Consider the following 27,981-nt stretch of genomic DNA (forward strand, 5'->3'; position numbering starts at 1 on the left):
TACTAGTAACTATTATACTGAGACCTTAGAACTTATATCTCAAGGTGGGTGGCGCATTTACGTTGTAGATGGCTATGGGCTCCGGTAACCAAGGTGGCCTGTGAGGTCGTCCAACTAAACAATAAAAATAAAATAAAAAAAAAGTGTGTGTGTCCGTTCCGACGCACGACTGGAGTTTACTGGATATAAATATAAATTTGTGTCAGTTGAATACAGTAAAATATGGAAGTTACGTATTCTAGTGAGAATGATCCGGGAGTTGCGGAACACGTGGATGCGGTAATTAAGTAAGTCTATATAATTCACTTTTACAATTAATATATAAGTTGTCCATTCACTGATAGAAGGAATTGTTTATATTTAATAAGCTTTATTAATAAATGATTTGTAGCGGGTTATATTCGGGTATCAACCCACTAACAGTTGATACGTTCAGGAATCGAACCCGAACGGCGTCCGGCCACAAGCAAAACGATGTCGGTAAATTAAACGAAACAATACGAGAAATAGTTCTATATTACGACAACACGATACACTACAGATTATTAACAAATTAACGAGACACAAAACAAACGACTAACAAATATATGAAAATACAATAATGAGAGAAACGCGCGATCAGTACGAGGCTTTGTGGCGGACTGCCGGCGCAGCAGCCCGGCGTCACCTGCGATAACGCGGCCGCGCGTTGGCTCCTGATTGGCGCGCGCACGCATCACGCAATCAGGAGCCAATCAGGCGCATAACGCATTTCGTGTGACATGCTATACTCTCTAGTACGATTTTGGTCCCCATAATTTTCATACCCCGGGCCTATATATGTAAATCGATTCTTAAGGAGTAAACTCCAAAAATCTTTATACATTCCTTCAAACTTTTACGATCCACCAAAGAAAATCAGACTCAATATTAATTAGTAAAAGTTTTTTTAACATTAAAATTATTTATTTAATTTGTTCCTTTTGTTTATTTACTGTTGTTTCGGATTAAAATGTGTAATAACTGTGGTTTATTATCAGCTTAGCATCGGTGAAAGTGCACCAATTTGAAAAAAAGAAACAAATCCCTTGGACGTACCTTCTCTGGTTCTTTACTGAGACCTTATTTCGTTACATCTCATCTAGTTTCATTTCATTTCATCCCAGTTGATTAAAGTATCAAATTAATTCAGCTCATTTCGTTTCATATCATTTTTCATTTATTAGAATCTAAGAAAAAAGACTAGACTTAAAGGTCCCGTTGCCATGCCACAAAATCTTTAAGAAAAACATTACTTACATTTGGTGTTTGGTGAGCGCTGAGCGGCTGAGCTAAGTGTATAATCTATGGGCTGAGCGCAATTATTTTCATAGGACAAGTCAGGCAAAGCAAAGCTGAGAGTGCGATCCAGTGCAATGAGTGCAATCAATGAGCTGAAATCATGAACTATAGCTCTTAAAATATAATAATAAAATTACGATTAGTTCCAACAAAAAATACTCTTATTAATATTATGCTCTCTTAGGAGAGTATTACCTATATTTTTTGGACTAATATATTGAATATAGGCCAATCTGATTCTTAATAATACAGCGTTAATTTACATATATTTTTCTCAATCTCGAGACTAATAATTTGAATAATTTTATGTTTATTAATTTCATAAAACATTGGTGTGACTACTCGTATTCAATTAAATAACATAAAAAATTAATGAAAAGTGTCTACTTCACAAAAACGTTAAAATTAAATTGAAAGCTATGAGCGATGAAAAACAGCCACTCCTAACTGGACCAAACAGTCCAGAAAATGTAATTGAAATACAATCAACCGAACCAGTGATAAATGATGATGGTCCTTCAACTGAGAAAACAAAAGGCGACTATTGCCCTGCATCAGAAAGGTGTTTAGAATATCCAACATCAAACTTTGATACAATGATTCATCTTCTTAAAGGTAATATAGGAACGGGGATACTAGCTATGCCTGACGCCTTCAAAAATGCGGGACTTATTTTTGGTAAGCAAAATTACGATTTTTTATTGCTTAGATAGGTGACGAGCTCACAGCCCACCTGGTGTTAAGTGGTTACTGGGGCCCATAGACATCCACAACGTAAATGCGCCACCCACCTTGAGATATAGTTCTAAGGTCTCAAGTAAGTTACAACGGCTACCCCACGCTTCAAACCGAAACGCATTACTGCTTCACGGCAGAAATAGGCAGGGTGGTGGTACCTACCTGTGCGGACTCACAAGAGGTCCTAGCACCAGTAAACAGTAAATAAATGTATTATTAAAACCTTAATAAATTTTTCATTAGTCTTGTGGGAGTAGACCAAAATAGTTTTACTAGTATTAGGGTGTATTATGAACCTAAACATAAAATTCCATATTGCCTATTTCTGCTATAAAGAAGTTACACCTTTTGGTTTTAAAAGTAAAGCCAAGTATACAAACCAATTAAGATTTCGGTGTCATCTCTTAGAGTAGCCATTCAAATTGTGATTTTAATGGGCTCTAGTAATCACCACCTTGGCTTTCTATGAAGTTGTTTGCCTGTTTATGAAATAAATAAATATAGATTAAATGATGCAGTTATGTCAAATGGCCAGCAACTAGTCATTGATACATTAAGTTAAAGTAAGTTTACTTTTAAATATTGATATTAATAGGAAATTACAACATCAGTCCTAAAATATTGAAAGTAAGCTCTAAAGAAATATTGGGAATTTTTCGCTATAATTGGGAAGCCTAATTTTAAATTTAAACAAGCTTTTCTGTGTTGTTAGTGGTAATAATGGATTATTTTTGGTACTTCACGGTACTGATGTTAATAACCATTGGATACTTTATAACTCATACTTTTTTATAAATATAAATAACTATATACAAAAATAAATTTGTATTTAAAACAGTCTGAAATATCTACTAAAATCCTAAAAGTTATTATCCACAAGCAAATTAATAAAATTATTGCAGTAATAAACATAATATTGGAGTAATAAAGTAAAAAACAACAAATAATTGAATAAAGCTAATGTTTTGGACATCAAAAATTGCTTTCACTATTAAACAATTAATAAGGCCATAACTTTAATTTATTTTCAATCAGATGTCCCCAAATATATAGAAAAGTTTAAAAAAATGTAAATTCACTACTTTGTAATATGAAAAATATGTAGGCTGTCTCTGTAACCTAAACCATACATACCATACTGTGAGCAACTATTTGAAATAATTCCATAATTTCCTATTTGTCACTGCACCATCTACAACCCGAGTAGTGTTAATTCTTACTAACTGGAACCACCAGACCAATTTATGGAGAACAATACTGCCACATACCATCTGGCTCCAGCATGAACTATTCTACAATAGAGGTTTGAAGAGAGAGTCACCTGCACCAATTCATAAAGTCAAATTTAATTACACAGCACACCTCAAACTTACCAGCAGTAAATTCTTTATCCAGCTTTAATGATCTCCACAATTTCAATTCAAATTGTCTGATAAAAGTTGAATACCTAACTTCATAATTTTTTAAAGTATTCTAATAATGATTATTTTACCTTCTACTACTTGTTTTATTTTGAAATGTATTACTTCAATTATTTTTTTACCATACTTAAACAAAAAATACTTCCATCTTCTGAAATTAAATAAACACAAATACAAAAAAAGAGAAAGCAAAGAAAAATGTCAAAAGCTAACAGTGATTCATTCTTCAATGAATAAATATTGCCAGTCCAGTCATGAATCGCAGATCCAACTCGAGTACAGATAAATTTATGTGGGATCTGTAGGTAATTTAAATCTAGTAGTGTTTAATTTAAAAAAAATATTTCAGGTGTATTTTGCACATTGATTATGGGTGCTATGTGCACTCATTGCATGCACATATTAGTACAGTGTTCTCATGAACTATGCATAAGAAGTGAAAAACCAGCTTTGAGCTTCTCCGAAGTTATTGAGGACTCGTTTTTGTCAGGACCGATTGTATTTCGACCATATGCAAAGAAAATGAGGTAAGCATAATAAACGTAGTAAAGTTATTATAAAATAATTCATTTTTCAAATTATTTTCAAATTTAAATCTTCATGGTGAGACCTAAATGTTAAGACATCATAAATTAGTAAAGTAAAGGTTCTTCTCATTTATAGTAATTTATCCCTTTTTTTTTGCGAACGTACATGGTTAGACAATGTTAATTTTTCTCTTTGCGGAAAAATTATATTCCTCTCTTGTTTTTTATAGTGCACGCAAATCTAACACAATTAGAAATTTGCTTGGTCAAACAGTTTCATATAAAGCGGAAGGAAACCCATCAGCTACCTAAAGTTTCGGGTTCGCGAAATATTATCTTCCGTCATTAAAGTCAGAGATTGCAAGACTCGATAATAATTTTCAGCTAGACACGCAACAATTTCTGCTTTATTCTCAAATAATTTAGTCATATTTTATTCTTAATAATTATGATACGCGTTGATTCATTTAAATAAACTCATTTCGTATTTTCTATTTTAAGAAATGTCAAAATTCCAATACATAACGAAATTCAATAAATTAATCAATTAAAAAAAGAAAAATATTCTTGGTCGGCTCAAAATTGCCACGGACTATACATAATACCACCAGTGATGTCACTGCAAATCGATTGTACATGCTGTTTTAATATTACTTGGCACAACGGGAATAGTAATGAAATATGACGTCAGCGATCTACTTTCTTTAGCTTTTAACCTACATTGTATTGAGCAGGCTGGTTTTTCAGATAACTTCTCTACAATAAAATTAGATATCGTTTAGTAAAATCTGTTGAATTGTAGAAATTGTGGCACTCAGTGTGAAAACATATCATGTCTGTATTTTGTAAAGTAATTGAATAACGTTCTAACTCCGTGATCTCATTAATGACGCGCAAATCATTTTATGAATGAGGATTAATGTTATCTTCGAAAGTATCTGTAATAAAATGTAACAATTAATTGTCATGAAAGTTTTAATAGCAGTGTAAGTAGTTGGGCATTTTTTAAATTGAAAATAGTTTTTTACCGAAATTCTTGATAATTACCCAACATTAAAATGGGCATCATTAATTTGGTGTGTACGAATTTCAATAACCGCTCAATACAAGCAGGGTCGTCTCTTAAGTTGTATGAAAAATGCACCTCATTACGGATCCTCCTGATCCATTAACGCACGTCATTACGGATCCTCCTGATCCATTAACGGTGCTTTTAGGCACCACAAGCACCGGTCACCGTCCTCTTCGAACCCGTCGCTTGCGATGAAAGGCCCGACGAGCGAATTAACCCATAGACACAGCCCACTGAGTTTATCGCCGGATCTTCTCAGTGGGTCGCCTTTCCGATCCGGTGGTAGATTCTGCGAAGCACTGCTCTTGCTAGGGTCAGTGTTAGCAACACTCTGGTTTGAGCCCTGTGAGCTCACCTACACACGTTAGGGCGAAGCTGAATTAGCTTCTCAAGCCTATCAGCATAGGTAGGAAAAAAGAAAAAAAAAAGAAAAATATGAAAAGAAAAGGGTGTGGGGAAAGCGTGATAAAAGCAGTACTCATAGAATTAATGGCCCTAACAACAGCGATCATAAAATGGGTCGTCTGCGACTATCGTTTAATTGACATTGTAAAAGTAAAAGTCAATAGAAACAGTTTGCAGTTAATTGCAATTAGTATTGTTCTTTACAATACACAATACATTGGTTATTGTTTCAAATGTTTTATGCCAAAGTCACTTGTGTACTCAAAGCATTTTTTATCTCATCATCATTATTGTGTTTTGTTTGATTCGAACATATTATGTATTTCCAGAAAAATCCAACAAAATTGTTTTACATCGATAATCTGTAATTTGATATTTCCGTTACTGTCGTTTAGCTATACAAAATAATTGCCTTGTGATAAATATTTTCATAAGATTGAACTAGTATGCACAGAAATTAGTTATTATGGTTAATAAACGACTTAAATAGTCATTAAACAACCGTACATTTTAAATAAAATAAATTTATATAACGATGGAACCTAAAACTATCGTAATGTTGAACTAGTAAGCAAATGTAAACATTTTTATTTGATAAATCAATTGATCATTTGCTTATTTATAAAGAACAAAATTTTCCACTTTTTAAGTAATTTATTTTTAATGACATTTATATTTGTCGTACATATTATTTGTTTCAATTGTGCTGTTCAAATAGAAACAGAAAACATTTTATAATACTAGGATTCATGCTTAAATCGTTTTTTCTAGAATAAATCAGCAAAAGAATTCTATTATAATACATATTTTATTATGCATTATATTCTATTATAATAATAATAATTCTACTATTGACGTAGTCGTGACCTAAAGGTTATGATGTCTGGTGCATTCTTGTGGAACGATGTACTGGTCTTCGAATCCCAGGCGGGTCATTCCCGATCCTGTGGAAAGAATGGAAAGCAGTCGACGTCGCCCAAAACACGTCATCTCGGATCCTCCCGATCCACTAACGGTGCTTTTAGGTACCTCAAGCACCGGTCACCGTTCTCGTCGAACCTGTCGCTTGCGACGAAGGGCTCGACGAGTAAATTAACCCTCAGACACAGCCCACTGAGTTTCTCGCCGGATCTTCTCAGTGGGTCGCGTTTCCGATCCGGTGGTAGATTCTGCGAAGCACGGCTCTTGCTAGGGTTCGTGTTAGCATTGTCGTCAGGTTTGAGCCCCGTGAGCTCACCTACTAGTTATGGTTACGCTGGAATAGCCTCTCAAGGCTACCAGCTTAGGTAGGAAAAAAAAGGCGGGTACCAATTTTTCTAATGAAATACGTACTCAACAAATGTTCACGATTGACTTCCACGGTGAAGGAATAACATCGTGTAATAAAAATCAAACCGCAAAACTATAATTTGCGTAATTACTGGTGGTAGGACTTCTTGTGAGTCCGCACGGGTAGGTACCACCACCCTGCCTATTTCTGCCGTTAAGCAATGATGCGTTTCGGTTTGAAGGGTGGGGCAGCCGTTGTAACTATACTTGAGACCTTAGAACTTATATCTCAAGGTGGGTGGCGCATTTACGTTGTAGATGCCTATGGGCTCCAGTAACTACTTAACACCAGGTGGGCTGTGAGCTCGTCTCCCATCTAAGCAATAAAAAAAAAACAAACACAAACATATTATAATAAGGCTATTAAAATTATTTCATTACTTAGCTATAGGTAACACATTATTATTATCTTAATGGCGTGAAGGTCTTTTACTTGAACACAAGTCTAGGTAAATAATTTAACTCCTCTAATTCAACTCGAGTTTGCCCAATTAATGAAATACGACGATCATAACCACATCCATATCAATTTTGCTGCAATGCTTTTTATCTTTTGTTTTGGATATTTTGAAGAAACATATTTTTTTATTACATGAGTCTACTACCTGATCCTATAAATATTAAAACTCCGATGCTACCTCCTACTTAAAACACGTGGTGGAAGTGTCAATTTGCATTAACATAACGGTGATCCCGCCCTAAAGAGCGGTACACATGATTCCTTCATGACAGACATAGGGAGGACGCTGGTACCAGTGAGTTTGGAACAGTGGCAGTTTCATTTTATGCGCTTGTTTATTATTAAGTATTATTAAGATAATACAAATACAAATATATTTTACTAACAATCACGCCACGTTAACTGGTCCCGTGCTAAGTTCGTAAAGAACTTGTGTTACAAGTACCAGATACCGGAAATAAATATAATATTTTTATTATACACTTACATATATTTAATATACACCCATAACCCTGGAAAGACATTTATATTTATCATACAAATATCTTCCCTTGGCGGGATTCGAACCCGCGACCCCCTTGTGTAGTGACCATGTCACTTACCACTACACCAGACGGCAGTGAGTGATCTGTATCTGTCTAGGCCAGCGGTCGGGGAACTTTTTTAATTATTACCCCAAAATATTTTTGTGTAGTTGATATTACTCTATGGCGAAGAACAAAAAAAATAATAAAATCGCTTTTTAGCATCTTTCACATTATAGCCCCCATGATAATTTTGAAAAGAAAACAATAACTAAATTTTTTATTTAAACATCATTTATTCAATTTATCAATGTAATACCTAGTAATACATAACGGTAATAAATGATTTTTTTCGAGTTTGAAATCACAACGATTCTAAAGAAGTTTCACTTCAATATATACTTTTTACTCACATAAGGTTCATTTTTACAAGTTTCAAGTTTTTTTCAAGTTTAATTTGGGGTAAAATGAAATTTTGAGGGAAATTTAATTTACCCCGGTTCCCCGGCCGGTGGTCTACGCCATAAGCTTGTCTGAACATTTATATAAATATCAATCATAAGCATATTTTAGGCAGTGATGCACCAAATTATGATCAACTCACATTTTGTTCTATTGATATAGCACAACTCTGTTGCATGTTGCACGAATTTGATGTTTGCAACTTAAATGCTGTCGAAATTATATCATTTTAAATAACGTTTAATTAACGCATTAATTATTGGTTGTTTCAGGGCATTAGTCAATATATTTCTCGTTATAACGCAACTGGGATTTTGCTGTGTGTATTTTTTATTTGTCGCTACTAACCTTCAAGATACAATGCATTTATTTCGTATAAATCTAAGCGTACATTTGTACCTGACTCTGTTATTTCCGCTAATCGTCGCATTAGCTATGGTAAAAAATTTAAAATATTTAACACCAGTGTCTCTGGTGGCATCCATAATGACAGCTTGGGGCCTAGCTATCACGTTCTACTATATTCTTCAAGATTTGCCGCACTCTAAAGAAGTGAACCCGATAGCCACATGGCACCAGTTACCATTGTATTTCGGTACAGCAATATATGCGTTCGAAGGAATTGGAGTGGTAAGTTTCCATCGACCTCGATAAGCTAATTACTATATTATGATTCCTTTGAACTGTAACATGCACTACGCTTCCACCATGTTTGATTGCTACGTATTGTAGTTAGTTTTTATTAGGATTCACTAGTTATAGGAATGAATAATAATAGTTTAATATCGTGCTTATTTTAATCATTTGGCGTTTTGAAAAACTAGAGTTTTCGTGATTAATTTAATTGGAATTCATGAAATAAGATGTGGACTGGTCACGCACACCGTATTTCCTGATTAGGTTTCCGTATCAGGATTTACGAATTTAAAGATTTTGATATTTTATTTTGTCTTCACGAAGCGTATACTTTATAGATATAATTACAACTACTTTTAGTTTACGGTTTAGTCTTAATGAAACATTTTAATTCGAATATACCGAAAATACGAACGGATGTGCTAAGGACAAAATTTTATTCAATATCTTTGGACCACCGCCGAATTCCTGATCGGAAAATTTAATAATGAAATCGTATGTGTCATAGCCGTAAACAGTTTGTTTAAGGAACATTTCAAGCTTAATAATCGTAATATTTACATCCACCATCCATTAAAGTTAAGGTTTTTCACAGGTATTACCTCTGGAAAATAACATGAAAACTCCTGAAGACTTTGGTGGATGGAACGGCGTTCTGAACACGGGTATGGTCATAGTGGCAGCTCTGTACACCGCAGTTGGATTCTTTGGTTATTTAAAATACGGAGACAGCGTCCAAGGTAGCATAACTCTGAATTTACCGAATACTTTGTGAGTATAACTTTTGTGTTTTATAGTTTAAATGCGCGTTTTACTCATAGGGCATTTTGTGATCAGAAGCACACGGACTATAAACATTCAGCTAATTTTCAGCAAGAAAATGTATTTATGTATTTCGGCTTCAAGGGTGAAATAGTAGCAATATTTGTACATACTTCAAACTGAAAAGAATCTTAAATAAATTTGGAGTGATTATTTTTTACGAGTTTCAAATTTTATATACCTTTTCTTTATTGCATAAGTGAGTGAACTAGCTCACGACTCACCTGGTTTAAGTAGTTACCGTTGTCCATAGACATCTGCAACGTAAATGCCGCCACCCACCTTGAGATATGAGTGCTAAGGTCTCAGTATATTTACAACCCTTCAAACCGAAACGCATTACTGCTTCACGGCAGAAATAGGTAGATTGGTGGTACCTACCCGTGCGGACTCACAAGAGGTCCTACCACCAGTAATTACGCAAATTATAATTTTGCCGGTTTAATTTTTACTACACGATGTTATTCCTTCACCGTAAAGTCAATCGTGAACATTTTTAAGTACGTATATCATTAGAATTTTTTAGTACTTACCAGCGGGATTCGAACACCGGTGCATCGCTCGATACCAATGCCAGGACCAGGACGACTTTTCTGGTCATGAAAGTAATTTGCGAAGAGTTTTTTCTGTTAGATTGAGCATAATTAGGCCACGTGGAGCACACGATGGCATTAATATTTCAGATGAGAGACGTAGCTGCGTCCTCTCAATAATAATATTTATATTATATAATACTAGGTAATATTGTTTGTGAACGCTAATTACTGAATGACTGAACCAATTTAGATGTGGTTATCAGTGACGTAGTATGTAATAGGATAAGAACAACAAGTTTCTCGTCGGATCTTCTCAGGGAACCGCGATTCCGATCCGGTAGTAGATTCAGCGAAATATTGCCATTGCCAGGGAAGGTATTAGCCTCTCTCTCAGGTTGAGCCCGTGAACTCACCTACAGATTAGGTATGGAAAAAAACTGCAAAGAAAAGAATACAAGTAAAAAACAAGTAATAAATAAAATTCAAACTGCTTTAGGCTTACGGTAATGTTTATCAAAACTCAAATATATTACATTAAGAAAGAGGACTTATTTCAGGTCTGATCTAAAATTCAGAATCAGTACCTTAAAATACTTAGCGTTACTGACAAACACAGTACATTTTAACATAATTAGAAAATATTAAGGATAAAACACGCGAAACTTATCGTCATAATAACTACATTTTCAGATTGGCCCAAAGCGTTCGTTTTGTGATGGCAGCTGCTATATTTTTGTCTTACGGCCTTCAATTTTACGTGCCAATGAACATTGTTTGGCCCTACGTGAAATCTAAGCTTTCATCGGAAAATGCTTTAAAGCACGGCGAGGCGATGACCCGTATCGCCCTAATTTCAATAACGTGTAAGTATACAGTTTTAACACGCTACAATTAAAAAAAAAACGAATTATTTAACAGCAGAGTTAAAACTTTGTGATACGTGCAAGTTAAACCTTCTTTGTTATCTAATTTCGAAATGTTTTTAAATATACCAATCCAAAAACACTAAATAGATTTTATATAAAAATAAATGTTGGGTAAAGGCAAACGCGCGAATTAGACTCGAAATATTAGAGTTGAGAATTACCATTTTATTATTATTAATTTGAAGTTTCAAATCATATGTCCTTTATTGTCACTGTGATACCTTGTGTGAAGAATTTATGTGTAACATTAATGGATCATAAAGATTCTAACCAAGAAGCCGCGTAATAATATATTTCCTCCATTGTCTAGTCTCTCGAGTTAATAGTCAAATACCAAAAAATGGAACACAATAACTATTGTTTTTATGGGCTGGTACTCAAAGACCATAGATAAAATTTAATAGACTAGATCTAAATAGCGAAGAGGTGGATGTATCGCGTGCCAATTTAAAAAAATATACGAATATGTAAGAATTAAAAAAAAAATTGACAATATCTTTGAATAGCTTCAATTGTAGTCCGACAAATATTTGCTAGGTTTTAACATTAATATCCATAACATCCATTTCAATCCATTTTACCATATCTGTTCTTAAGTCGAAGCGAACACGCAATTCGTTTTGTAAGGCCAGGATTGCATTAATATTTGTTCCAAAGCGACATTTCGTAATGAGAGAACAATAGGTTAGAAAACAGGTTGACGATAACGGTAGCAGTTCGAACAGACCAAGCTCACGTACCTCATCACGTATCATGTAATTGGCAAATAGAACGTTTCCAATTTATTTACTTTTATAGTACTACTTCTTTACAGTAATATAATATTTTTTTAGTTATTCACGTTTAAAAAAAGAGAGACACACACTTGAATGTCAATTCATTGGCCAGCATATAAAATCGGAGAATTTTTGTTGTAATTGATGATATCAGAGGCCTATATTACAGACCTTCCGTTGACAAAACAACACAATCTCGTTCACACGCCAGATAAATTATTATACTAGACAAAATATTTGGTGATAATTACGCTACGTGTAGAGAGCGTACCCTCGTCTGACCTGTGCCTTATCTATTTATTAGTGGAACGTAATCTCCCCAAACATTGTTCAAGTTTGTTGTTGAAATAATACTAACATTGTATTTCAATCGAGGCAAACTTTTCCACAACTTTGAGGAGTATAGATAATAACATTCAAGTTGAATTGCTACGGACCAGTTTATGCCCCCGATCTTTTTTTTTATTTATTGCTTAGAAGGGTGGACGATCTCACACCCCACCTGGTGTTAAGAGGTTAATGGAGCCCATAGACATCTACAACGTAAATGCGCCACCCACCTTGAGATACGAGTTCTAAGGTCTCAATATAGTTACAACGGCTGCCCCACCTTTCAAACCGAAACGCATTACTGCTACACGGCAGAAATAGGCAGGGTGGTGGTACCTACCCGTGCGGACAAACACAAAACGGAAAACAGCTAGTGCATGCATATTAGTAAAAAATAGTATAATTACAGTACAATCACACGTTTTCAGTGTGTATAACAAATCGGTGTCAGGTTCTGAGCTTATCGTATAATATTAATCGTCGTTGTCACACAAACAGTACTAGCATTAACCTATTTATCACAGTTTTGGCTGCAGCGATGATTCCGAACTTGAGTGGAATAATTTCATTGGTTGGCGCGTTCAGTAGCTCTGCGCTCGCACTCATATTTCCACCACTGATCGAGATCATGACGTTTTGGCCGGATCAGCTCGGGAAAAACGATTGGAAATTTTGGAAAGATATCGTCATTATTGTTTTCGGTGTAACAGGTTTCCTGTTCGGTACTTATACTAGTATAGAGAATATATTAATAAAATCTTAAATTATTTAAATTTTATTACAATTCTATATAATCGAATAATGACATGAATAACTAACTACCAAAGATTTATTATGAATATAATCATGACAATAAAATTTTGTAGCGTTCTGCTTTTGTGGCTATTATTATTATGAAACATTAAATATTCTGAATATGATAAGAAAAAATATAAAGTAATATATAATATTATGATGTATTATTACTAGATTAAATAATATTATTTTGACTTAGATTTTAATATGATTAATAGAAAAAGATTATGATAAAAAAAAAAAACTAGTACCTGGCTGTTTAAAATGTTTAATAACATTATGTAACATAATGTGATATACTTTGCGAATGTAAATGTTTTACTTTTATTATTTTTTATAATACTATTCTAATTTTATTAAAGTTTATATTTTATTTTATTACTGTTAGTACGTGACTATGTGATAATTACATAAAATGTAAAACATTAATGGTTTACTGTTATTAATTTTATTAGTTCATATTATTTAACTAACGTCTTCGTTAATTGTTCATTATAACCACATTGTGAAGCTGTTTCTACATTTGTATTTATATTCTCTGTCTAATTGACGATCTCGTAATAATTTGGTTATTATTAATGGCTCTAACTAAACACTCGGCAAATGAAAATTTGGTTGAATTTCTTTTGTAACAACTGCATAAAATGTCATAATATCATAGGATTGCATAATAATTTTTGACACTAAAACACATAACGCACCGTTTTTTGTCCAATATTATGACTGTAAGAAAAATCTTACGTCGATGACTGCAACTACAATGCACAATCATAACATTTTCACATCCGAATCCCACGTTTGTGGAGGTACAATGTAAGATTTAGAATAATGTATGAACCATTTTTATTGTATGGGTCATGATATAATATTATAGCTAGATTATGTATTAGCCTGCTATTTATGTGTATTTAAATATAGAATTTCTTATTAAATGTCATCATAGTATGACTGTCTTAACAAAATTTGCCGAATATTTATTCTAATTACAATAAAGTAATTTAAATTGAATATGTAATAAGATCTAAGTAATATGACATTTTAAAAATATTTTAAATGTGAAAGATAAAACGACGGATTTATTTTCGCATATAAAAAAGATATTTGACGAGTTGAGATTAGACACTGACTGTTATAGTATTCAGAGAACATATTGTTTTCTTTAGATATAATCTAAAATTGCATTTATAAATCTAAATTCGTTCCTGTTACTGTTGAAATTATTTTAAGCTTACATAATTGTATATCAAAGCTTACATATATCTTATTTTAGTTAGAACGATTATATGTATATTCTGTCGTTTGTTCATTGGACGGCATGAGCTAATAATATTATATTATTAAGACAAAATTATGTGTGTTAACCAATTCGATTTAGTCATTTCATAATAAGCTCGTGAAAAGAAAATGCAATTGTGCTTTTGTTTTAAAAATATACGCACTAAAAAATTAATGCTGTTTTATTTTATGCTCCTAGTAAATTCGATCAAATATTTGACATTCTCGCAAATATTGCATTAGGTACGTTGTCCACTAGTATTGAATTATCAAATTATAATGTAAGTATACTGAGACCTTAGAACTTATATCTCAATGTGGGTGGCGCATTTACGTTGTAGATGTCTATGGGCTCCAGTAACCACTTAACACCAGGTGGACTATGAGCTCATCCAGCCATCTATGCAATAAAAAAAAAACAATTCCGTTATTGATCCCAAATCTGGGAGCCATCTAGTGATTAACGTGTACATGATAGTAGTTTAAAACATAATTTTGATATATCATAGTTATTCTTGTTGAATTACTGAAATGAAAAACATGCAGTCATGCATGTCATGTCATACACATGCTTTTATATCAATATATATATTTAAAATATTAGCAGTAGGCAGCGGCTTCGCTCTGCCCCTGGCATTGCTGAAGTCCATGGGCGACGGTAACCACTCACCATCAGGTTGGCCGTGCGCTCGTCTGCCTACAAGGGCAATAAAAAACAAAAACAATGGATTGTGTCTGGGAAGCTAGAACTAGAGCTGTTTTAGCAAATCACGTGAGCTCCGCTTCCCGTTCGAGCGTAACCGGAATAACCTCTCAAGCTACTAGTGAATAGGTAGAGAAAATAAAAAATGAATTGTGTGAAAATATAAAAATAATACCTAAAAGTGCAAGGTTCCCTGTATTTATTAATCAGTGAAAAGAGAATTTAACCAATTAAAGGCTGCCTTCCGGACCTATGAGAGATAAAGGTAGTAACGGGGATAATTATCTGAGTTTGGGTGTGTTGACCTATAGTCGGCTATTAGACGCACGTCTGTGGTATTACAATAAAATAAGAATAAACTATATACCCGTAACTATAGTTTTGATTATGTTCACTACCTACTTGGAGTAGTCGTGGCCTGCGGGATACGACGCTCGGTGCATTCGTATTTCACGATGAGACTGTGCCGATGTTCGAAACCCGAAAGCAAGTACCAATTTTTCTGATGCAGTACGTATTTAACAAATAACTTCCACGGTGAAAAAATAACATTTAATGTTATTAATATAAAATAATAATAATTATAAAAATCAAACCCGCCAAAATTATAATTTGCGTAATTACCCTTGATGGGATGTCTTGTGAGGCCGGACGGGTAGGTACCACTATCCTGCCTATTTCTGCCGTGAAGCAGTAATGCATTTCGGGTTGAAGAGTGGGACAGTCGTTCTACTGAACAACTGAGATTTAGAACTCATGTCTCAATGTGGGTAGCGACATTTACGTTGTTGATGTCTATGGACTCCGGTGACCAATTAACAGCAGGTTCGACCGTGAGCTCGTCCACACATCCTAGGAATAAATAAATAAAAACTTGTGAAAACCAACGAAAATGTTAATCGAATGAAACTATACGAATATTCTAAATTTAAAAGTTTGTATCTTTGAAGAAGATTTGGGGGAAATATCGCAAAAAGATGTTTTATAACCTAGATTGGGTATTTTATGCTGGTTTTTATCAGTGTTAATTTTAACAGAATCCTTATTTTTTATATTATATTGGTGTTAAGTTTGTAACGACATAATCAGTTAAATAACAATCTGACCCATGCATCGTCGGATACCTAAATCTGTTTATAAAAAATTAGACGGTGTTTTTGATAGTTCGTTATTTCTTGTATCAACAGGTCTACAAATCGATTTTTTTTATTGCTTAGATAGGCGGCCGAGCTCACAGCCCACCTTGTGTTAAGTGGTTACTGGAGCCCATAAACATCTACGACGTAAATGCGCCACCCACCTGGAGATATAAGTTCTAAGGTCTCAGTATAGTTACAACGGCTGCCCCACCCTTCAAAGCGAAACGTATTACTGCTTCACGGCAGAAATAGGCAGGGTGGTGGTACTTACCCTCGCGAACTCACAAGAGGTCCTACCACTAGTAAACTGACTGACTGATAGTTTATACATCATATCAGCATTTCTATCTCGGAAAATTTAAACATAGTTCATTCCTTCAAAAGAACCTACAAAAATTTCGATGCGGTTTAAGAAAAATACTATTAATGCTGCGACTTGCAGACTTATTGGAAAAGTATGAGAAGCCACAACCAGGTTTTTTTGTGCTTCACATTTTCTCAGGTGGTAAGCGTTTATTAAACTAATAATATGTAGTTTATTTTATTGTGAAAAAAATAGAGACAATAGTAGTACCAGCCTTTTTTTTCCTACCTATTCTAGTCACCTCGAGGGGTTAATCTAGATTCGCCGAATTAGTAGGTGAGCTCACGGGGCTCAAACCTAACGACGTTGCTAACATGAACCCTAGCAAGAGCCGTGCTTTGCAGAATCTACCACCGGATCGGAAACGCGACCCACAGTGGGCTGTCTGTGGGTTAATCTACTTGCCGAGCCCTTCGTCGCAAGCGACGGGTTCGACGAGAACGATGAGCGGAGTATCAGCCATCACGTGCACCTATCTATTACAGACTAATTATAATTTAAAATAGGTACAAAATATTATAATGTATTCAAATCTATAGCTAACCATATATTAACTAACGTTGTTCAATTTGCTCATTAAACTACATAACAACTAACGTTTTTTCATTCATAAAAATATACCGGTAAAATGGGGCGATTAGGGATTGAGAGGCGAATCGGGAAAAAACCGGGAAAATCTTTCGACGCTCAATATAAGTTTTATATTCGTTGCAAAATCTTTCATTTTTTGTAGTTTAATAGTAGAATGTTGAAAATTCACAAAACAACTCTGAATATGCATGATAATAGCTGCTAACTTATAAAAAATCGCGTTTCAAATTAACTTCCTATGGTGGTAATTATTTTAGTGTTAGAAACTTTACTCTCTTTTATTTATTTGATAATAATAGAAGACGACTATGATTTATAAACGTTATTTAGTGTTTGAACCAGCACATATATTAAAGGTAAGTCTCAGTTGTTATTGGTTTTAATGTATTTAATTAAATAAAAATACATGTAAAAATCTGTTGTTTTTGGGGATATTGGGGACGTCTTAGGTACAAATAACAACGAAAAAGGGGTCAATTGGGATGAGAATACGTGAAATGGAAACGACCTAAGTATAAATAGGTACAGGTTTGTAGGGTTGTCTATGTAGTTACAACAATATTTTTTAAATTTGTTGGTAAAAATCTGGTTTATTCGAAGCGAAATTGGGAATAAGTCTTTAGTTGAAATAGATAAGCAATTTAATATAAGTAAGTCGATTTTGCAGAGACATGTAACAAGATCAATGAAATCTCAAGGTGGACAAAAATGTCTAAGTAATACATAATAAAATATTTAATATTTGTTCAGAGTGGGGGCATTCATCTGATTAATCCATGGAATAACCGACACACCTAATCTCTTAACCCAGATAGAAATATCAGCACTGTCGATTCCACCTATAATTGAGCTGATGTCTGCCATGTACTTTTGTCAGTTTTTCAATTTTTTTTATTGATGATCACTTTGTTCGTGCAACTAAATAAATAAATAAATTAAAACTATATATAAAAATAAAAGTAGTGCCAACCCTAGCAAATTTCTCATTTCGTCCCAATTAACCGCAATTTTCGGGTAAATAGGGATTACACCTATTTTTGCATTTTTTGCTTAAACTGGAATGCTAGTTGCATAATTTTAAATTAGACAACAAAGATACCCCCAAGACTCAATCATTTTGATCCTGATATAGCATTATATACATCAACAACTACCTTAAAATTGCTTATAAAGTTGGAATTTGTCCCTAATCGCCCCATTTTACGGTACTTTAAGACTGTAATTTAATTTTAGTCTAAAAATTTAAATGATTTGGTAGGCTATGGTGTACAGTCAAACAACCTCAGCCAAATAAAAAAGTTTTTTGATAACTATACAAATGTCCTTGAGGATTTTAAATATTAACAATAAAATAAGTTTCAGGATTAAAAATATAAATGTAAGTTTTGTAAATAATTTATAATAGTTTTTAGAAAAGATGAGCAGAAAGGTAGGGTTGGGTTGAACCCAGTTTTTGAACGAAAAAAAATCTGACATAATGGTGAAATGTCATTCACCGTCAACAATTAAAAAATGTCGGAATCGTGTCAGGACGGTAATTGTCAAGGAAATAATGAATATGGACCTGAAGAATCGCCTACCAAACTCATTGTCAATTACATTCCTGAAGTCATGACCCAGGATATGATGTTTTCTTTATTTTCAACAATGGGCAAATTGGAGAGTTGTAAGTTGATAGCAAATCGAGGCTATGGATTCGTCGAGTACACACGTCCGGACGATGCAGTTAAAGCTCGTAAAGCGTTCAACGGTCTACTGATGCAGAATAAGACTCTCAAAGTGTCACACGCATTACTTAATCCAGAACTTAAGCCACCAACAAAACCTGAAGCCGACTGGAATCTCTACATTTGTAACCTACCTAATGAATTGACCTTGCAAGGTTTACATGGATTATTTGCACAATTCGGCAGAATAATTAATTCACGCATTGCCGCTGGCATAGCTTTTGTATTATATGAGCATCAGTATGAAGCAGAGCGAGCTATTCAAAATATAAATGGGTCAACACCACCAGGGTTTCTGCATCCCTTAACAGTTAAGTATGCTAATAAAAGTAATCCTCATAAGCATAAAAATAATAATAATACTTTTACAAAAAATACCATAGTGAGGCCTTATCAATGGATTAATCATATTAGTGCTGTGGGTGAACATAATTCACCAAATACATGGTCTATTTATATTTATAATATTGCTTTGGAAGTAGAAGAGTTAACTCTTTGGCAACTTTTCGGTCCATATGGTGCTATTGTTTCAGTTAAGATTATTAGGGATCATCAGACTAATAAAAGTAAAGGATATGGTTTTGTTACAATGAGAAATTACGACCAAGCTGCGATGGCAATACAAGCATTAAACGGATATCTATTGCACGGTCAACCTCTCTCTGTAAGTTTCAAAACGCAAAAGAGATAATGTTGACACGAAAGACTTTAAAAACGATACAGTAATAATAAAAATAGACAAAAGTAATAACATTATGATAAAATTAATTGGCTGAAACAAACAACGCACTGAATACTTTTAAGACACAACACCACACACTGCAACTGCGTGTAAAGTCAGTTGGATTCTTATTTAAATATTGTGTTACTTTGAGCTATCAACATTGTTAAGTTTGTTTATGAGTAATAATTTATTCATTTAGCTCGTTGAATGTTTCAAGTTTACTAGGATTTTAAGATTTGTATTGATATGTTTGTTATTTGGAAGTTCAATGTCAGTTTTGAACTATTTGCTTTGATCATTATTTTTATCTATTATATAAGCATATTATGAAAAAATTTGATGAAAGTGCTTTTACAAGATCTTACTAATTAATAAGCCACATTGAAATGTTTAATCAGCTACTAGTTTTAGTTGTACACTTTTTATAACATGATATGCTATTAAGGCAATAAAACGAAATCTAGATTATATAATATTTATACATTTAGTATAAAATTTGCTGAATTAAAGTTCATTTTCATAATTTTAAAATGACTTTCATTCTGTCCTGCACATTGTTTTTTTTTAGTTGTATGGTCTGAAATTATGTTCTGTAATGTTTTGTAATAGACGATTAGTCAATTTAAACTCGTGTATTATTTGCTGACTGGGTCTTAAAAAAGAATTTTTAATTGGAAAAGTAATTTTATTTTGAAATTGTTTAAATCAAATGTGTAATATGTTTTTGTAAAATCATAATTTTGAAAGTAATTATTTTTGTTTAATATTCATTGTAACGAACGAAGATGTATAATTCAATTAATCATGTGATAGTTTTACCGGCACTTTATTTTAGAAGCCTTGAAGTTTTCAGTTAAATGCGCAGTGCATTCCAGTGACACGAGATGGCGCTGTATTCAAAAATGAATTAATAAAATCTAAGATGCTGCCACCACTATGTTAACAAATTTCCTTCATTAGAAGAATGCGTCACTTTGCATGTACTTATGTACATCTAAACGTAGTACGTCTGCGCTAAACTAAGTCTTGATAGCGCGTGTCACCGCGATTATTCAGCATTAGAATGAAAATAAATACATAGCTAAGAATTTGATATAAATAAATAGTTTAGTGAACTTCAAAATACTAAGTAATGGATGTACTAATCGATACCTGTCGATAGGCATACTAGCGTAGCAAGCAACGTCACGTGCGATTATTGAGAGTGCCATTCATTTGTATGAGCGTGAATCATGATTTATATAATTAAATATATAATTTTGCACTATCACCGTGCATCGACCTCTACGTATCCTATAGGTACCTTTGTGTGAAATTAGGAATGCCTTTATACTCGGGGTACAGATCTGGGTAGCCTGGGTAAGAAAAAGGCTGTAACAAACTTAATGGGTTTTACTGAAATACAAACTTTGCAAACGTTTGAGTTCGTCTCGAAGTAGTTCAAAGGCATGTAAAAAGCAAACAGCATTATTATCATGGAGAGGCAGAAAGTTTCCAAAAAAGGATACTATAGGTAATTTAAAAACCTAAAATTCTTGTTTTTTAATCTAAGATTTCAAAAGATTACTTCTTTATTTTGGGAAAAACCATCTTCCCCTGTATGAATCCGGGAATCTTTCATCCGCTGACTTAACCTAGGGACCTTAAAAACGTTCATAGGATGCTTTCGACTGAGAAGTCCAGCGGGCTGACACAGTGGTTGGGATCAAAGACACATGTATGTATATTAAGACCCCGAAAACCAAAATATACCCTTGAATAAAAATATGTTTTAACTCCGACTGGGAATTAATCCCAGGTGTAATGGTTTAGTATTCAGGGTCCGAAACTATTCGACCAACGAAGGGATTTGCCTTTGTAAGTCATAAAAAGTGAGTCTAATTCCTCTATCTATTTAAAAGAATCATTGAAGAAAAACGTGTGCAGTTCACATGCGATAGAATGAAACTTCCAGAAGTGTTATTGCATTCTTTCACAGGCTAAAGGCTTTATTTTTGTTTCATCGAGTTCGAATCACGCCGATACTAAATAAGATTTCACTTGGGAAACTGTCACATAACTTTAAATAGACCTAACAAAAATTGGGTTCATCGCTAATAATATACCTACCTACTTTATAAAATCACGTGAATGACTGCTACAGTGAAGGAATGACATCTATATCTATACTAATATATAAATCTAGTGGTTTTTACGGATATTCTGTTATAACTACTGAACCATGCATCCGATTAACTTGAAACTTGGTATCCATGCAGAAAATACATGTACTTAATGGATAGGCTAATATTTATATGAGTGTTGGACTCCCTACACCAGTAGCGGGGGCGTTAATGATGAGAATCTTTGTGGGGGTGAGAAATAATCATGTTAATTTTAAATGCCCAGCGAAGCGGATGGGTACAGCTAGTCGTGTAATAAAAATCAAAGCCGCAATAATTATAATTTACGTAATTAATGGTGGTAGGACCGCTTAATAAGCCTACCTACTTGTTAATTCAAGTTTTCATTTTAAATGCTAAATATGTTGCCTGGTATCATTTTATTAGTAGATGGTGGTAGAATTTTGGTGTTTTTACAATAGCTTTACTATTTAAAGGGAGTTAGTGACATTATCATCAAAAATGTACAGCCCATGACGAATCTTATCCATTCTAAAATTTAATTGCCCCGCCCGGCCCCTGTCGATAGAACTTTTTCTTACTCCCAGCCGATAATGGCGTTATCTCATCTGATCACGGTCAAGCGCTAAGTGTGTCTGACTGCAGCAGGGCTTATTCCCGGTTGGTGTTAGTACTTTAATTAAAGATAATTGATATTCCGAGTTTGACTTTAGATAAATCGAGTGTATTTTATCTGGTTAGTACACATAACAAATCGAAAATTAATTGGTCAAGTTGATGAATTCACTGTGTTTACCAATCATACAGATCTTTAATGCGCCTAAATTAGCGCCATACCACACCACCATGTATAGCATGTATAGCACCAGAGGTTCTTCTGTGAAATTTACGGTCAAAGTCTGCGTCATGCAATAATACATTGAAACAGACTTTGCGGAGTTTTTGCTCTTTCGTAGATACTGCGCATGTTTTCGAAACCCAAGCAACAGGCGATCAATACTTAGACCGCTTCAGTGGCACGCAAGTCTAAGCTGGATTGTGTTGTGTAAAAAAAATCAAAATTTAAACTTGCCTGTATAGCCGTGTATAGATTTTCGGTAAAGAGGCGCTGGTCGTGGCGGACTGCGAGAACTCTGCTGTAGCGGGGGGCGTCGGCCTCGCCGTGAGTAGCAAGGTAAGACCTCACCTCATAAATTACAGTTCCTAAGCGTTACCTAACTGTATTGTTTCCTTCCTTTAGTTTTCTAATAAATTTTCGTTTTTAACCACCACTATACCAAATGATAAATATAAAAAAGGTACGTAATAAGATTGCGAAAACAAAATTACTGAAGTAAGTCGTGAATTTGTTTTTTTCCCGAGAATTTTCAATTTTTTTTCAATAGCTATCTGGTTGTGCGTAGAGTTATTATTAAATTGTATCTGAAAGTAATAATTTATGTTGTAATGCGCAGGTATATCCAAGTCCGGGGGCGGCGCGCGGCGTGTGGGCGCTGCCACAGCCGCCCCCGTGCACGATGGCCGCAGAGGAATCTCTCCCACAGGGCTCACCCATGTCGCCGGATGCTCCAGTCGCACCACCCAGGACTATCACGAGTTTCAATCAATACTCCGATTTGCACCAACTAATATTTGAGGCGGTTCGATCAGGGTAAGAAAAATTACTAAGTGCCCAATTATTATCTTATTAACTCTCGTTAATTCACTTTGACACAATGACTGGCATATTTCTGTTTTACTTTTACTTGACACGAAGAATTGGGAAAATCAATCACGTAATTTTATAGAGAAGTATCGGAAATCGAACGCCTGGTTGAAAAACTTGGAGTGGAAGTCTTGAATGCTCGGGACCAGCATGGCTATACTCCCGCACACTGGGCATCGCTTGATGGGAGCGTGGCGGTCATGCGATACCTCGTGGAAAGATCAGCTCCTGTCGATCTTTCCTGTCTTGGCACTCAGGTATGACAAACTACAGATTAAAATAAGTCTTAATTTGTAGAAAATAAGCATTGCAATGTCTATGAATATAAATATAATGATTCTTGTCCACCTAATGGTAGTCCGGAAGAGATCGCTCTTAGCAATAAAACCGTCAATTGTAGGTATTTTTTTGTATTTAATGTTGCGCATTTTATTATTATTTTGTATACAATAATATCTCTGCGAAACACCGTGCCACATGGCGTCGCATCGCAAGAGCATCGGTACCGCAGGATCCGACTGATGTATGACCACGACCACTCTGTCAAGAGTGTACGAATAGGAAGAAAAGAATACAATAACGTATACTCTCTTTCTCTCTCTCCTATACCAATTATAACGATCTTAAGTATTTATCAGTTCGGTTTTATAGGGGCCGCGTCCGATACACTGGGCTTGCCGCAAAGGACATGCATCTATCGTTCAAGTTCTCCTTCAGGCCGGTGTTGCTGTCAATGCTGCAGATTTCAAAGGTTGAATACAACTGTTAATTACAGTGATACATTTTATTAATATTTTTTTTGATATTTTAATGAATATTTTGTAAAATATTTCAGGTTTGACACCTTTAATGACAGCTTGCATGTATGGTAAAACAGCCACAGCTGCTTATCTGTTAGGAATGGGTGCAGCTACAAGACTGTCTGATATAAACGGAGACACAGCCCTACATTGGGCGGCATATAAGGGACATGCAGATGTCGTTCGTCTTTTAATTTACTCTGGAGTTCCATTACACTGTACTGATAATTTTGGTTCGACACCCCTACATTTAGCATGTTTGTCGGGAAACTTAACTTGTGTTAGATTACTCTGTGAAAAGGTAAATTAATCAAGGAAGAATTACTTTTGTTCATAATTTTTATAAGTTACTAAATTAAAATCTAACTATATTAATAAATCTCAAAATCTAAAAAATAAGACAATTAATGAATAACACTTCAATGGTGGTCAAATCAGCGTGGATATATTGAACTACGCTACCTATTGTTATGATAATTTACCTTCAGAAATGTGTCTGAAAGCCAACGAGCATGCAAACCTGAAGAAGAGTGGACACCGCTGCCCATAGACATCAGCGAATCCCGGTCAGAATTGTGTAACTGAGGGTAGCAAAACACTCTTATTGTTTGAACAAGGACACATTAGATAGCGCTTAATCATGCTCATTTCAAAGTTTCATTGTTCGAGTTACAAAATATGTTGCGAAAACCTTTTTTTTTATTGCTTAGTTGTGTGGCGAGCTCACAGCCCAGCTGGTGTTAAGTGGTTACTGGAGCCCATACAAATCTACAACGTAAATGAGCCACCCACCTTACAAGGGCGGATCCAGCTTTGGCGCCAGGAGGGGGTCATATAGTCAAATTTAGATGCGTTCGTTCCCAGACGTTTGCCGTTATACAAAGTTATTATATTATATTAAGTTAATTAAATATTGAAGGTATGTAGTTACATAAAATCTGAATGGTGACAAAATATATAAATAAAATCATTATATTCAATTAGTGGTCCACCTAAATCGTGGAACCAGCTCAGGGGGTGGTCATGACCCCCATGACCCCCCCCCCCCTGGATCCGCCATTGCCACCTTAAGATATAAGTTCTAAGGTCTCAGTATAGTTACAAGGGCTGCCCCACCCTTCAAACCGAAACGCATTACTGCTTCACGGCAGAAATAGGCGGGGTGGTGGTACCTACCCGTGCGGACTCACAAGAGGTCCTACCACCAGTAAAAAAATATATATAAATGAGCTGCAGGGCAATACTTTCACATAATCTAGTTTATGATACCCAGTAGCTTGGCTGTGCCTCTGGTATTGCTGACCAATCGCTACCCCATAATGTCATTGACTTAGAATAACAATTTTTTTCATTATAATGGCGTAATTTTAAATTATTATTTTAGGTAAAGGCTGAGTTAGAACCGCGCGATAAAAATGGAAAAACACCGCTAATGCTAGCACAGAGCCACAGGCATGCAGAAGTTGTGAAATTACTGCAAAAGGAAATGAAACGTAAATCCCATTGGATACCCCCACTGTCAGAATTATGGGCGTTATTGTTCGGCGGCGCTGGTGATTCTAAAGGGCCACTGTTGTTCTTTTTAATCTCAGTTTTATTGTGGGGTTATCCTATGTACGTGATTAGGTGTATTCCGCTGACATGGAACACGCTTCGTCTCTCACACTATTGTTTCCTATATTGGAATGCAATTATGTGGATGAGTTGGTTGATTGCCAACAGACGTGATCCCGGATACGTGCCGCAGAATTCGGAAACATACTACAGAGCTATAAGACAAATCCCTTATTACGATAAATGGAAGAAGAGAAATATTATATTATCAAGACTGTGTCATACGTGTCGATGCTTAAGACCTCTGAGGTAACATTTACAACTATTTGATTAAATAACTATTTAAATTTTAAACTTACGTTTTTGGATATAGATAGGTAATATCATCATCTTATTCAGTATGGTATGAAGACAAAAGTTAATGCATGTGTTTCGTAAAACGAATAATGTAGTGTAGTAATATACTTATACTAATATACCTACATATAAATCTACAGTGGTTTTTACGGATGTTCTGTTATAACTACTGAACCATGTATCCGATTGACTTGAAACTTGGTATCCATGTAGAAAATACATGTACTTAATGGATAGTCTAATATTTATATGAGTGTTGGACTCCCTAATAATATCAACAATAAATAATAATGTTAATTTTAAATGCGCAACGAAGCGGGCGAGTACGGCTAGTTAGTAATAGGTATTAAATTTAATTTAATTTAATAAACTGCAATCTGAAATCATAAGTACATTCATTATTTAGTCTTTTAAGTTTTTTTTTTTAAATAATGCCATCTTAAAAACATCGATCGAAACAGATCGAACATTTTCTAATGTAATTTTAATTTAATGTTTCAGAGCAAAACATTGTCGCATCTGCAAACGTTGCGTAGCGTATTTTGACCATCACTGCCCGTTTATCTACAACTGTGTCGGAGTTCGCAATCGAATGTGGTTCTTCTTGTTCGTGATGAGCGTTGCGATCAACTGCACATTGTCGATCTACTTTGCCTGTTATTGTCTACTACTCGAGGGATTCGGTCTGCTGTATATGCTGGGGCTACTTGAAGCTATTACTTTTTGTGCCCTCGGTTGGATTTTGACTTGCACTTCGGTAAATATCCTAACTTTAGATTTCTCTACTAGGGAACACATATAGCTAAAGTAATCTCAATAGCCGCTTTGTTGGAACCCTCGGATAGACAACATCCTATTTCTGACGCGATACTGTCTTGAGGTGTGTCAGCATTAACGTTTGTTATATCTATGAATTTCGGTAACAGCTTAACACCAGTGCGCTTAGTATGAGCTTTTAACGTTCTCGATAGCGTAAAAGTTAACTCTTTGTATGCAGTTGGAACAGCGTCCCTAGCGGCAAACGTAGGTAAACGTTCCAAATCCATACAAATTGGAGTTAACTTTTACGCTATCGAGAACGTTAAAAAACTCGCACTAAGCTCACAGTTGGGCCGAGTGAGCTCGTTCACTCATCAATGCAATAAAAATGTTAAAAACCTTTCAAATCCTGAACAGAAAAATATTAAATCTTTGTATTGCCCTTGTATGCAGACGTGCATATGGCCCACCTGATGGCGAGTGGTTTCCGATGCTCATCAACGTCACCCGTGATAGGGACAGAACTAAAATACTGCTAATTAAAACCTTCTAAATGTAGGTACATCGCAGAACAGATTTAGCTAGGTAATCAATTTAATTTCCTTGTTGTGACAGGTGCTGCACGCCTGTATGAACTTAACCACAAACGAAATGTTTAATTACAAACGATATCCATACTTGAGGGACAAACGAGGAAGATACCAAAATCCATTTTCACGTGGACCCATCATGAATCTGTTCGAGTTTTTCGTGTGCCTGCCGGATAAATGCGACGACCATGACATTTTTCACGAAGAAAGTATATAATGGCTTCGTTTGCAAATTAAATTACTGAAGATTGTTTAGTTATGTAATTAAAAATTCAATTACCTATTCAAGATTTTAAATTACTGACACTCACCAAAGCTAAAGACGTTCAAAATATGAAATATGCACAATAAATTTACGCAATAAATAAATGGCAATTTTATTTTTAATATTTTTTTTTAAATCTTTACTGGTGGTAGGACGTCTTGTGAGTCCGCACGGGTAGGTACCACCACCCCGCCTATTTCTGCCGTGAAGCAATAATGCGTTTCGG

General features: G+C 34.8%; 3 protein-coding genes across 4 annotated transcripts; all 3 read left to right on the forward strand.

Moving 5' to 3' along the window:
* Positions 1–1,277: 1,277 nt before the first annotated feature.
* LOC101747132 (proton-coupled amino acid transporter 2) lies at positions 1,278–14,529 on the forward strand. Its single transcript, XM_004929459.4, has 6 exons — positions 1,278–1,998; positions 3,829–4,006; positions 8,531–8,888; positions 9,490–9,665; positions 10,943–11,115; positions 12,809–14,529. The coding sequence occupies exons 1-6, from the start codon at positions 1,740–1,742 to the stop codon at positions 13,045–13,047; spliced, it is 1,383 nt and encodes a 460-aa protein (XP_004929516.1). The 5' UTR covers positions 1,278–1,739; the 3' UTR covers positions 13,048–14,529.
* Positions 14,530–18,651: 4,122 nt separating this feature from the next.
* On the forward strand, positions 18,652–20,133 carry Elav (protein). The gene has a single exon (NM_001098367.2). It carries the CDS (start codon positions 18,664–18,666, stop codon positions 19,567–19,569), a length of 906 nt encoding a protein of 301 aa, NP_001091837.2. The 5' UTR covers positions 18,652–18,663; the 3' UTR covers positions 19,570–20,133.
* Positions 20,134–21,889: 1,756 nt separating this feature from the next.
* On the forward strand, positions 21,890–27,859 carry LOC101735339 (uncharacterized). 2 transcript variants are annotated; one of them, XM_004929460.5, is made up of 8 exons: positions 21,890–22,899; positions 23,180–23,376; positions 23,513–23,687; positions 24,082–24,181; positions 24,266–24,531; positions 25,615–26,093; positions 26,643–26,898; positions 27,516–27,859. In XM_004929460.5, the coding sequence occupies exons 2-8, from the start codon at positions 23,243–23,245 to the stop codon at positions 27,705–27,707; spliced, it is 1,602 nt and encodes a 533-aa protein (XP_004929517.1). In that variant the 5' UTR covers positions 21,890–22,899; positions 23,180–23,242; the 3' UTR covers positions 27,708–27,859. The 2 variants fall into 2 exon arrangements, with proteins under 2 accessions (XP_004929517.1, XP_062527480.1); XM_062671496.1 differs by having other exon boundaries at positions 22,892–23,023.
* Positions 27,860–27,981: the final 122 nt, after the last annotated feature.

The sequence above is a fragment of the Bombyx mori genome, chromosome 12 (genome assembly GCF_030269925.1).
Source record: "Bombyx mori chromosome 12, ASM3026992v2".
NCBI lineage: Eukaryota > Metazoa > Arthropoda > Insecta > Lepidoptera > Bombycidae > Bombyx > Bombyx mori.

Coding starts and splice junctions, on each gene's coding strand:
- LOC101735339 (XM_062671496.1), top strand. Junction 23,377..23,512: donor TTTGAGGCGGTTCGATCAGG/GTAAGAAAAATT, acceptor GTAATTTTATAG/AGAAGTATCGGAAATCGAAC. Junction 23,688..24,081: donor TTTCCTGTCTTGGCACTCAG/GTATGACAAACT, acceptor TCGGTTTTATAG/GGGCCGCGTCCGATACACTG.
- Elav (NM_001098367.2), top strand. CDS start 18,664: ATGTCGGAATCGTGTCAGGACGGTAATTGTCAAGGAAATAATGAATAT.
- LOC101747132 (XM_004929459.4), top strand. CDS start 1,740: ATGAGCGATGAAAAACAGCCACTCCTAACTGGACCAAACAGTCCAGAA. Junction 8,889..9,489: donor CGTTCGAAGGAATTGGAGTG/GTAAGTTTCCAT, acceptor GGTTTTTCACAG/GTATTACCTCTGGAAAATAA. Junction 11,116..12,808: donor CGCCCTAATTTCAATAACGT/GTAAGTATACAG, acceptor TATTTATCACAG/TTTTGGCTGCAGCGATGATT.